General features: G+C 42.7%; 1 protein-coding gene and 1 non-coding gene across 5 annotated transcripts; both read left to right on the plus strand.

Moving 5' to 3' along the window:
• Positions 1 to 2: 2 nt before the first annotated feature.
• Positions 3 to 11,075, plus strand: LOC133497572 (gastrula zinc finger protein XlCGF7.1-like). 4 transcript variants are annotated; one of them, XM_061813587.1, is made up of 3 exons: positions 3 to 386; positions 2,858 to 4,526; positions 5,185 to 5,811. In XM_061813587.1, the coding sequence occupies exons 1-2, from the start codon at positions 266 to 268 to the stop codon at positions 4,105 to 4,107; spliced, it is 1,371 nt and encodes a 456-aa protein (XP_061669571.1). In that variant the 5' UTR covers positions 3 to 265; the 3' UTR covers positions 4,108 to 4,526; positions 5,185 to 5,811. The 4 variants fall into 4 exon arrangements, with proteins under 4 accessions (XP_061669571.1, XP_061669572.1, XP_061669573.1 ...); XM_061813588.1 differs by adding an exon at positions 1,908 to 1,955 and having other exon boundaries at positions 256 to 386; positions 2,858 to 5,811; XM_061813589.1 differs by having other exon boundaries at positions 354 to 386; positions 2,858 to 2,935; positions 3,040 to 5,811.
• Positions 2,421 to 2,493, plus strand: trnat-agu (transfer RNA threonine (anticodon AGU)). The gene has a single exon. It is a non-coding gene; the product is annotated as a tRNA-Thr (tRNA).
• Positions 11,076 to 11,851: the final 776 nt, after the last annotated feature.

The following is an 11,851-nucleotide window of genomic DNA, read 5'->3' on the forward strand; positions in this document are numbered from 1 at the left end:
TACACTGTCAGATTCAGCGTTTACTTCCGCGCTTATTTCCCATCAATAATATTTTTCCAATAATTATTATTGAATGTAGTGAAGGCTCGACACAGTACGGAATAAGGCATGATTTTATTATTTTATTCCTACGTTTTAGTGCACTTGAAGAATTATCAGGCTAGCTTAGGTTAGCCTACTAGCCGCTAACAAAGAGACGCGATCAACAGATCGCTGGGCAGGGATCAAATGTGAGTGTAAAACGTTCCAATTATAGTTTGCCAAAATGTGTGCAAAACGCGTGAAAGAAGAAGAGTGCGAGGAGCAAGTTTGCGGGAGCAAAGAGGAGAGCGAGCGACGGCGTCAACTAGTTTTCAGGCAACCTCGTCTGGTTTTACGCAGAGCAGGTTGGTTCTCTTCGTACTGTGCCTTTATTTTGTTCGGTGTCACTCTGGTCCCACGTACCGTAATCATCAAATCGAACGCCGGTTTTGCTTTTTCGGTCAACAAAAACGATCGACGAGGGGAGCGAAACAAACAAACATAAAACACTGCTGCCCCCTGCTGTCAACTTTGGCCATGTGCCAGCACTCCTGCTCCTGACATTGTCAATTTTCTCCCAACTAGGTCATTTGTTTAAAAAAAAAAAAAAAAAAACGGAAGTTGCGCGTATGTATGTGGTTGTAAGATTTTTTCTTTTTTGTGCAATAAGATTTCAGCCACTTTGTGTTAATAATTAATAATTTAATTTAATTTAATCTAACCCTGCGAATCATCATTGTTGGCTCATGTAATTTAAAACTGTATGAATAAAACTAAAGCATGCAATAAAAGTCAATCGCTCCATTTGAATAACAAATACACACATGGACAACACAAAAGCAATAAATGTTCTGCAGAGCTAAATTATGGATGCGATCAGATGAACATATTGAGCCTGGCAATGAATGACTTTCGGTCCTTTTCTCCGCACCGTTTAAGAGTATTTTTGGCATGGGCCTCATTCCTCTATTTGCGACTTCCTGCGAGAAGTACATTGTCAGGCGTGGGTTTTGATCATCGCTGAAACACGTCAACATGAATAGCTTGATTTACATTTAATATTATATTATTAGGCAGAACAGTGGATCAGATGGTAAATCATCGGCCTCGCAGTTCTGAGGACTCGGGTTCAATCCCGCGCCCATCTGTGTGGAGTTTGCATGTTCTCCCCGTGCCGGCGTGGGTTTTCTCCGGGTGGGCACTCCAATTTCCTCCCACATCCAAATAACATGCAACAATAATTGGAGACTCTAAATTGCCCCAAGGTGGGATTGTGAGTGTGGCTGTTTGTCTTCATGTGCCCTGCGATTGGCTGGCGACCAGTTCAGGGTGTACCCCGCCTCCTGGGCCTTGACAGCTGGGATAGGCTCAGGCACTCCCCGCTACCCTCGTGAGGATAAGCGGCAAAGAAAATGGATGGATGAATGGATTATGTTATTAATGGCATTAAAGATATCACGATGTAGAAGTGATGGTCTCCTCGCTTGCAGTACAAGGCATGAAGTATTTGTTAATTAATTAGTTAATTGCAATTACTGAACTGCTGAAGCGAGGAACATAACTTTGGTCCTAAAAACTACGGTGGCCTGGAAGTGCAAAACAATATAAAAAAAAAAATAAAAGTGAAACACTTTAACAGTTTCAGGAAACACACGAAAAAAATTTAATCTCAGAAGGCTTGAAAATTGAGTCCTCTTGCAAAATAAGGTGTTGTAATTTCAAGTGCGAAGGAAAATACTTACAAGATTTACCCCAAAAAATTGTGCCCTATTGAGCTTTTCAGAAGGTCAGCCACTGACCTTTTGGACACTAGTTGTGGTTGTACTAGTGCTGTCACATTGTGTTGTTTTTGTTCATGGCAATATTTTTAAATATTCTACTTTTAGAGGAATCCTGTGAAGTGCTGCCAGGTGACAACTGAACTGATGAGCGAGGTTTGTTGGCGGATTTCTTTTGACCCTAACCCTTGAGTTTTTTGTCCTGCTGGGCTACCAGCTCAAGCAGTAAGAAGGCGTCACTGCTCTTCTGAATCAAAAGTGCAAAGAAAGGTACGACGTTGACCTTGAAGCAAAAAATTAAAAAAAAGTGTGACCGTTATGCCATTTGTCATGTTGCTTTGTACTGAAGTCGCAGTCCCGCAACGTGCGAGGAACAAGCCAAGCGAGGATTTGAGTGGCTCAGTCACACGTTTGCCTGCTTGAGTTAAATCGTGTACGACTGACCATCTTGTCAACACAGCAGCAGAACGGAACAAATCCAAGCAGTTATCGTAAGCCCTGATATCACCTCTCATCCTCATGATAAGTCAAATGAAGATTTTATCTCTTACAAGTACAAATGAGGAGACACAATACCACGGTTGACATCTGCGTGCCGAACTGAATGATTGGCAGATGCAAGGCCTTGTAGCTCAGTGGTTAGAGCACTGGTCTAGTAAACCAGGGGTCGTGAGTTCAATTCTCACTGAGGCCTGACGTCATTGTTAGGAATTTTGTCATTTGTGTAGTATTTTCAGTGTCAAAAATCATCAGGTACGCTTTTGTCCCCCGCTGGCATAGCATTAGCACGATGGCTAACAAGCTAACAACATACCTGTCTGACCTTTTGTCTGCTTAAATCTCAGAATACAAACAAGGTGATGTTAACTCAAAAGCAAAGGATTGATGTCAATATTTGATGCGTTACATATTATTTATATGTCTTGAGCTGAGGCAACGTGGAGGCATGGCTCTCAAACGCGAAAATGTATTTTCGCTGTAGGGGAAAATTTTCTCAGCATGAGACTTGCGACTTTCCCAAACTCTCTACATAATGTTTGTCTTGTCGTGTCTTGCAGACGTCAGCGACGGACACGTTGGTCTTAAGCGGCAGGTGCCTAAGCCCACTCACATTCAAGAGGAAGAGCAGGAGGAAGGTCTCCCTGTCGTTAAGGATGAGAAGGATCTAGAAACGTTCTCTATCAAAGAGGAAGTGGAGGACAATATCACTAAGATGCTAGTTATGTTTGTCCCTTTGAAGGGTGAGGATGATGAGAACAAAGTTCAATGTGAGGAGAACAGAGGGGCGGAGCTTCGGAGCAGCAGCTCAAGTCGACGCGTGACTTCAGAACGCGATCGAGACCACTGTGGAGGATCACAAGCAGACAGCCTGTTAGCGCCGCTATCGGACAGTGACGACATGACGTCGCACTCTTCTTTCACCGACGATGAACCCTCTAAAGGCGAAATGACACGTCACCGTGACAAAAAATGCTGGAAATGTTCTCAGTGTGACAAAACCTTTGCCTACAAGTCTGTTTTTATAAAGCACATGATGATCCACACTGGAGAGAAACCTTTCGCCTGCTCCGTTTGTGGCAAAAGATTCACTCAAAGGGCCAATTTGACGACCCACGCGAGAACCCACACTGGAGAGAAACCTTTTACTTGCCAAATTTGTGGTACGAGCTTCTCCACGAAGGGAAGTTTAAGGTCACACACAAGAACCCACACCGGAGAGACGCCATTTGTTTGCTCGTTTTGTGGTAAGCGCTTCACTCAAAGGGGAAGGTTAACAGATCACACAAGAACGCACACGGGGGAAAAACCTTTTTCATGCTCAGTTTGTGGCAAAAACTTCTCTCTAAAGGGAGATTTAAGAAGGCATACAAGAACCCACACTGGGGAGAAACCCTTTTCCTGCTCAGTTTGCGGTAAAACATTCTCTGTAAATGGTCGTTTAACAAGGCACACAAGAACACACACTGGAGAGAAACCTTTTGTCTGTCCAGTTTGTGGTAAGCGCTTCACTGAAAGGGACACTTTAAAACGGCACAAACGAATACACACGGGAGAGAAAACAGCCGCTTCAGTGTATGACTTTAGTTCAAAATCGAAAAATGTTTATCCTGAGCAGAATGCGTGGCGCTCCACGGTGGAGCAGCAGGAGCCGGAACACCCCCACAATCACCAGGAAGAGAGGCCAGAGCCGGTTCACATTAAAATGGAGGAGGAGGAGGAAGAGGAGGATACTAGCAACGTCCCATTGACTTGTGTCATTGTGAAGAGTGACGATGATGAAGACGACGGACAAATTGAGCAGAACTAAAGTGATGACGTTTGTCTTGTGCCTGCAGGATTTGATACTGTGGCCCACAGGATCTTTCTGGCTCGTTTGCACCACCTGCAGGGTGTTAGTGGTAGTGCTGTTGAGTTCGTGCACCTACGTCATAAACTCACGTGACTTTTGTTTACCTCGCCATATTGCTGGTCAAGCTAAGCATTGCTGAATGCTAAGTCGGTTGGAGACAACACGGAAATATGTCTTGTAGCACGACGCCCAGAGTCTTGTCCGATACCGTCAGACATTTAGAAGGTGAAAATAAACGACGGTACGTGGAAAAATTAACCCTAACTCGGCATAGAGGACCCGTATTTAATGCTGAAGTCGACGTTTTCGCCGATAAGAAATTGGACTGTTAATTCGCTTCCGCTGGTCTTGGACAACTGGATGCACACATGGATCTGGTGAGTAAGTCGTCGAGATTTGCACGGAAAGGTTTGAAAGCGTAGGAAAGTCTGGACGTATACGAATACTTCGTTGGCGGATTTGTTCTCAATCCGGAATCAATCCCACATAGTGACGGTTTTGACGGCTCGTGAACGCGGAAGCGTGTTCGGCCACACGTTAACCGTTGCCCGAATCCATCCATCTTTTCAGCTAGTATTCGATACAAAGGCCAATATTTCAATGAAAATGGTGACGTCACGTGCGCAGGTTCTATCAGGCAGGAAAGCCTCGGGTGGCTTGGAGTCCTACTCCGCCCCAGTGTCTGGGTTCCACAAAGTTCTATTTTGGCCTTCCTGGTCTTTTCTTTCATTTTACTGCTGCTGCGTTTGCTCCTGAGAGAGCACAAGATTCATTTTTGTTGTTATGTGGCCTGAAAGAAAAAGGACACATTTCCCTTAGAGTCTCCTCTTGTCTTGCTTGATGACAGCTGGCGTTGAACTTTTTGCATTTTAATGGTTAGAAAACAGAAATTACAGTTTGGTCCTGTTGGCCTGTGTCAATCCTCCCTGTTTACTGGAGGCCCCTGACACAAATCCGAACTTGGGTTTTACATTGGGCAGCCATTTCAAACTGGATCTGCAAATCTTCTGCCATCTTTTTTTCCCTCCATCTTAGACAGCTGGCGGAAGTAAAGTTTTCTCTTTCACAACAGCACTTTGAAATAGTTCATCGCATCTTGACTATTGATTACCGTTTTGGAGTTTTGGAGTCAGCCAGTCCATCCTCAAAGGTTCTCCAGTTGCCTCCAAAATGATGTTGCTCGCCTCCTACCTGGAACGTGACGGAGGGAGCACAGAAGCCCTTTCCACTAGTTTCCTGTGCATTTAAGACTCAATTTTAATATGATTTTATTTATGATCTCACCCCTCTTAACCCCTCTGAGCTGCTTCACCACCGCCTACGCTCTTGCACGTCGCTTCAGGTCAGCTGAGCAGACGCTGCTGGAAGTACGGAGGAGCAAACGGAGGCTCACCGAGGACGGAACTTTGTCTAATGCCGCCCAATCTCTTTGGAATAAGACAGCGTTTGCTAAATTTTAGAGAAGATCCCTCACTGTGCATCTTTAAAACTTCTCTTAATACCAAAATGTCTTCTTCGGCGATCAGCTCAGCATAAGACTGCACTGATATTGTGTTCTACTGCTTTTAAAATTGCTATCAAGGTGGCGTTATGTTTTATTATTTGGACATGCTTTATTTTTGTTTAATGTACAGCTCTTTGCGTGCAGCTATCGTTGTTTTAAGGTGCTCTATAAATAAAGTTGAGTTGAGTTGTTTGTGTTTAGGAGTGGGGGTGCAAGTGGTGGGTGTGTTTCTATATTTGTATTTTGGATTGCAAATTTTTAAAAATTTAATGTAATTTAATTTTAAAGTAATTTTTTAAAATAAAAAAATAAAATTCAAAATTTAATTTTAAGTTTTAATTTAATTCAACTTAATTTAATTCAATTTTTCATTTATTTTTTTAAATAATTTAATTTTAATAATTGTAAATTTTGTATTTATATTTTGTATTTTTGTTTTTCTGGAGGAGACGACGGGATACGGAGTGACCAATCACCATCATCTTTACATCTGTATACTTGCAAAACGTAACAGCGTTGTTACATTATTATATATAATAATATTTTGTATAAATTATGGTAGCTTATATATGAATTTAATGTAATCCCATTTAATGTACAAAGCATCAAATGGACATTGGTGGTGATCAGAGTTGGGCCGAGTAGCCAAATATTGTACTTGAGTAAGAGGAGTTGTGTTATTTGACAATGATGTGACTCAAGTAAAAGTAAAAAAATAGTCCTCCCCAAAATGACTTCAGATCGAGTAAAAATTGCACAATGAAAAAAAATACTGAAGTATTGGTAAGTAGCTTCAAACTTTTTTTTTTTAAATTAGAGGATAAACATCAATAAAACAAAAAAATGTGAATAAATTCTACTATTTTTTTGTGTGTGGATGCAGTGTGAGCGAGATCGTTCTAAGTTCTACCCAGAAAGATAATAATAATTATATATATATATGTTTGTTTTTTAGTTTTTTAATTACAGGTACTTGTGTATAAGTGTGTGTAAGCAGTAATTGTAAAAGTAGGACGTTACTAGCTCTAGGGGTGATGGTCATAATGTTGCTTCATTTGCCACGTGACACAGATTAACGTCACTCATAAATTGACGTCGCGCGAAAGTGACGTCAACGCAAAGGTTACTTCCTCTTTGTTCATCGCTCCTTTGTTGTTATCCTCGTTTCTGCATAGAATTTCTGATGGGCCCGGATAGCATTTCATTGAAAAGCTAGAAACTCGGAGAAAGAACATTCCAAAAAGAGAAATTAGAGGAATTATTGGGATTCCCAGAAGTTTCTAGACATGACACGCCCTGCTCCAATATCACTGGCTGCAGGACAGGTGACCCTGCATTATGATTGGCTCTTCTATCTGTGGACCACGCCTACTGTTTTCACACGGGAAAGAAAACTGTGTGGCGGCGTTAATGTTTTTAGTCATTAACCTTGACCCACCCTAATCCTAACCTTAATCTTTCCAAAACCGCTTTAAATTCCAAACATAACTTTAACAAATGTTTAATTTCGTATGAATGTGATTCATGTTTGTGACGCACGAGCCAATCATATTTAAGGAGAGCGTCTTCCTGCCTGGAATCTGCGTGGGATTCCTCGTACCGTGCGTCGCCCTCACCTCGCTCCCTCAAAATGCTTCAGCCCTTACTCTTAAGACAAAGTACGTACCTTTACTACTTAACTGCAGTAAAAACATGATTATTTGAATCTTCGTGTGCATGTAAACGGTTCTCGGTGCACGTCCAACCTCGGGCTAGCTGAGTTTAGCTTGGCTTGGTAGCCGCGAAGAAAGAGCCGCCTTTGCGGGGGACGCGCCACTCGGCGGAGGTCGAATGTGAGAGTGAAGTGCTGTGACGAGCCTGTCGACCGACATGTGTGCTCAACGTGTCAAAGAAGAGAGCGACCGGGAGGAATTTTGTGCAACTAAAGTGGAGAGCGAGCGACATCGCCATCTGCTGCACAGAACAGGTTAGCTCACCTCTTACTCTGACTTGTTGAAGCGCGTTTTTCTTTCCCTCTCGGTTTTTTTTTTTATAAACAAAATCCATGCTTTTGATAGATAGATAGATAGATAGATAGATAGATAGATAGATTTGATAATGTTACGAAGAAAATGCGCTTGGGGAACGTGCAATTCTGATGAAAGATATCCTGCTGGGTTCATTCATTTTCCAAAGCCTAAAACGCAGTCGACGAAGTGTCTTCGAAGGATTAAGGGCTCGCGGAAGAGCGCACGTACAACTAAATGTGAACAATATCAACAAACACAAGGCTGTATGTTTGAAGATAAGTGAGGGAGGGAGAAGTATCTTCTCTGAGTTTGATTGAATTAGTATCAGTTCTTTATACATTGCAGGAGAACAACTTTCACTTTGCTGGCGTATGAAGTGTGTCATGTTTTATGCCGAAGAGTCACGTTAGTCATACGTAAATGCGCCGTGTCGCGCAAGAGAAATTTCGATTTGCCCATTCGTACCACGTCGGATTTTTAAGACCGAGCACTGGGTTCCATTACCAGCCATATCAAATGGATACACCCACTCACTTCTAAAGACTCCAATGATATTACTGGTGATCTTTCCAAGTAAAAAGTACGCACCGTGGTTTACATGCGCAACTATTTTATCCTGTTGGATTTCAATATGAAGTTTGCGAGGCGTCAAACTCTTTTGCATCGATCGCCAACGTTTTGCCGTAACTCTGACATCGCTTCCTGCTCCGGCCAAAATCTGAATTCCGTGTACATATCCTTGCGTGAAATAGTTGAGGAGCTCTCTGTAGAACTCTCTTGGACAAGTCCGACACATTTGGCAATAAAACATACCGCAGTATTATCTGGAATACACGTTAGGGAATCGACTTCAAACCTGTTCTGTTCAGTCGCCATTTTGGAAGCTTGCGGGACTTGGCAAACGTCGCTAAGGGGGGCAGAGCGCAAGATCGCCAGTCGGAAAGGTCCAATTTCAAAGCCTATTATGCAATGCAACATATTTTATGCACTACTTGTAATGTGTCTCTTCTAATCATTATTTTTGAAGTCGTCATTTGTTATTGATGACATTGCCTGCTGTGGGAGTTCTCTGCAGGTTTTGATCACAGCCGCTGTCATACATCTACTGCACATTGGTCACTTACTTACACTTAATATAGCGTTATGACCAAAGCAAGTGTGCTTGTCTTCTTGTGTCTTGTAGATGTCAAGGAAGAATCTGGAGCCACTGAGGAGCAAGCGCCACAGCCCACTCACATGAAAGTGGAAAAGCAGGAGCAAGATTTCCTTGTCCCGAAGGATGAAGAGGAGCAAGAGCCTTCCTGTATTAAAAAGGAAGAGGAGGATAATGTCACTAAGTTGCTCGTGACGTTTGTCCCTCTGAAGAGGGAACCCGATGATGAAAAAGGTCAAAATGAGGGGAATCAAGGGGCGGAGCCTCAGAGCAGCAGCTTAAATGTACACGTGACCCCAGAAGGCGACGGAGAGCCCCGCGGAGGAGCACAAGCGCGCAGCCTCTTCGCTCCGCTATCAGATGGTGACGCCATAACCTCACACTCCCCTGACACCGATGAAGACGAGGGTGACGAAGAACAGAACATGGCGTGGCATTCTGACGACAAACCCTGGAAATGTTCTCAGTGTGGTAAAGCCTTCGTTTTCCATTCTCTTTTGAAAAGGCACATGATAATCCATACCGGAGAGAAACCTTTTCTCTGCCCAGTTTGTGGTAAAACATTCACTCAAAGAGCCAATCTGACAACGCACAAAAGAACACACACTGGGGAAAAGCCTTTTTCGTGCTCACTGTGTGGCCTACGGGTGACTTATCAGAGTAGTTTGCCGGCTCACATGAGAACCCATACCGGAGAGAAACCTTTTACCTGCTCAGTATGCGGTAAACGTTTTTCTGAAAGGGACAGTTTAATGAGACACACAAGAATACACACTGGGGAAAAACCTTTTGCCTGCGCAATTTGTGGAAAACGATTTTCTGTCAAGGGAAGCTTGAGATCACACACAAGAACCCACACTGGAGAGACGCCTTTTGCCTGTTCAGTTTGTGGAAAAAAATTCACTGTAAAGGGAGGTTTGGTAAACCACCTAAGGACACACACTGGGGAGAAACCTTTTGCGTGTTCGGTTTGTAGTCAAAGATTCTCTTCAAAGGAGAACTTAAAAAAACACACGAGAACTCACACAGGGGAGAAACCGTTTTCCTGCTCAGTTTGCAGTAAAGCCTTCAATCAAGGGTGCAGGTTAAGGGAACATGCAAGAGTACACACGGGAGAGAAACCTTTTGCCTGCTCAGTTTGCGGTAAATGTTTCACTCAGAAAAGAAGGTTAAGAGAACACGGAAGAACACATACTGGAGAAAAACCTTTTGCCTGTTCAGTTTGTGATAAAACATTCTCTGTAAAGGAGCTTTTGTTGAGGCACCGGAGGACACACACCGGGGAGAAACCGTTTGCCTGCTCAGTTTGCGGTAAAGCATTCTCTGTAAACTGGCGTTTAACAAGGCACACGCGAACACACAGTGGGGAGAAACCTTTTGTCTGCTCAGTCTGCGGGAAAGGCTTCACTGAAAGAGATTCTTTAAAGAGGCACAGAAGAACACACTCGAGAGTGACACCTCCTGGTTCAGTCTGTGACTTTGGTTTCGGAAATGGAAACCCCGCACCCTGAGGAGCAGGACTCACAGGGACTTCATGTTAACGAGGAGGAGGACAAGGATGGTATCGCCCAGTTGCCATTGACTGTCATTGTGAAGAACGAATATGACGACGATGACAGGCAAGATGAGCAGAACTCTGAGGCCGAGCCTCCATGCGGCATCTCCAAGCGGTCAATGACAACACAAGGAGAGAGGATTGTTTGCTCCACCATCAGATAGAGACGAAATAACATCTGATGACAGTGAACACCCCGCAGGTGTGACTCGGAATATTCCCATCTGAGAGGGACTTATAAGTTGAGACTTGAATTGAAAACCTAAACAGTTCAAACCATTTGTTTTGGCACCGTTCCGGTATATTCCACTGGATATGATTTTATTTCTATATTTTCATTCACTGTAAAATGTTGTTGTTGTGTATTTTATATGGATGGAACTTTGATTTGTGAGTGTAATTCCATCTGTGACCAAGCTTGTAACGAAATGAATATGAAATATATTTTAGTAGACTTTTAAATGTTTTGAAGCAGTGTTGTAAAATTTATTTAAGAAAATAATAGTCATGTATGTAAATAAACTACCTTTTGAGTTTTTCCTTAAGTTTCATTTATAGGTAGTTGAAAAACTCACACACAAAATGCAGTATACGTGTGTTAATGTGTGCTTTTTAGGGGGTGTGGCCTAGTGAATGACGTCAGGAGGTGGTCCCAGTGGGGTTGGCGGTTTGACCATATAAGGATGTTACACTTGGGTCGTAAACAAGGTTATTGGCGAGGCTTGTTGCCATGGCAGCTGTTTGGTGAATTACAAGTATATTCTTTTCAGATAGTAAAACTGTTCTTTCCGAACCTCCTCGTTTTTTTTTTTTGTTTGTTTGTTTGGGTTTTTTTTTGTCTGCGACTTCATAATTTGATAACTTTATGGCTTCCATGGCAAACTTCCTTCAATCTTGAGGCGGTTGTCCTTTCCCTGATCGGATCCTTACTCGGATGTCAGTGACAAAAGTCTTCACAACCACCAGCCTGCCAACAGAGTTTTTGTCTGTTACGGATCTTGGAAAATAATGACGATGAATTGGAGTACAAGTGTAACCAAACACTTGCTGTACATTATGAAAAATACTTTTGGAAAGTATTGTATGTATGTGTGTGTGGGTGTCAAATTCATTTTTGTCATGGGATATCCGGTGGTTTCCCTCAGAGGGCCGTGTTGAATCTGAAATGTTTAATTGCCTCATCCTATTATTACATATCTACAATAATTTCATGGATGAGCACTTTTACAATCAGAAGTCATGAATCATGGTTTAAACATTACTGTAAAAAGGGGCTCATTAACTGATAGAATGATGTTGCCAGATTTCTTACTTTTGAGCATATATTAATAGAAATTTGAACAAGAATCACAGAAGTTGACGCATTTCATTAGCTTCTTTTGCGGGCCACTTCAAATGTTTTAGCGGGCCGGATCCGGCCCATCGGCCGTAAGTTTGACGGCATGTTTCCAACGGTTTTTCCCGCATGGTATGTGCTATTC

Source organism: Syngnathoides biaculeatus, chromosome 3, assembly GCF_019802595.1.
Source record: "Syngnathoides biaculeatus isolate LvHL_M chromosome 3, ASM1980259v1, whole genome shotgun sequence".
In the NCBI taxonomy this organism is placed as follows: Eukaryota; Metazoa; Chordata; class Actinopteri; order Syngnathiformes; family Syngnathidae; genus Syngnathoides; species Syngnathoides biaculeatus.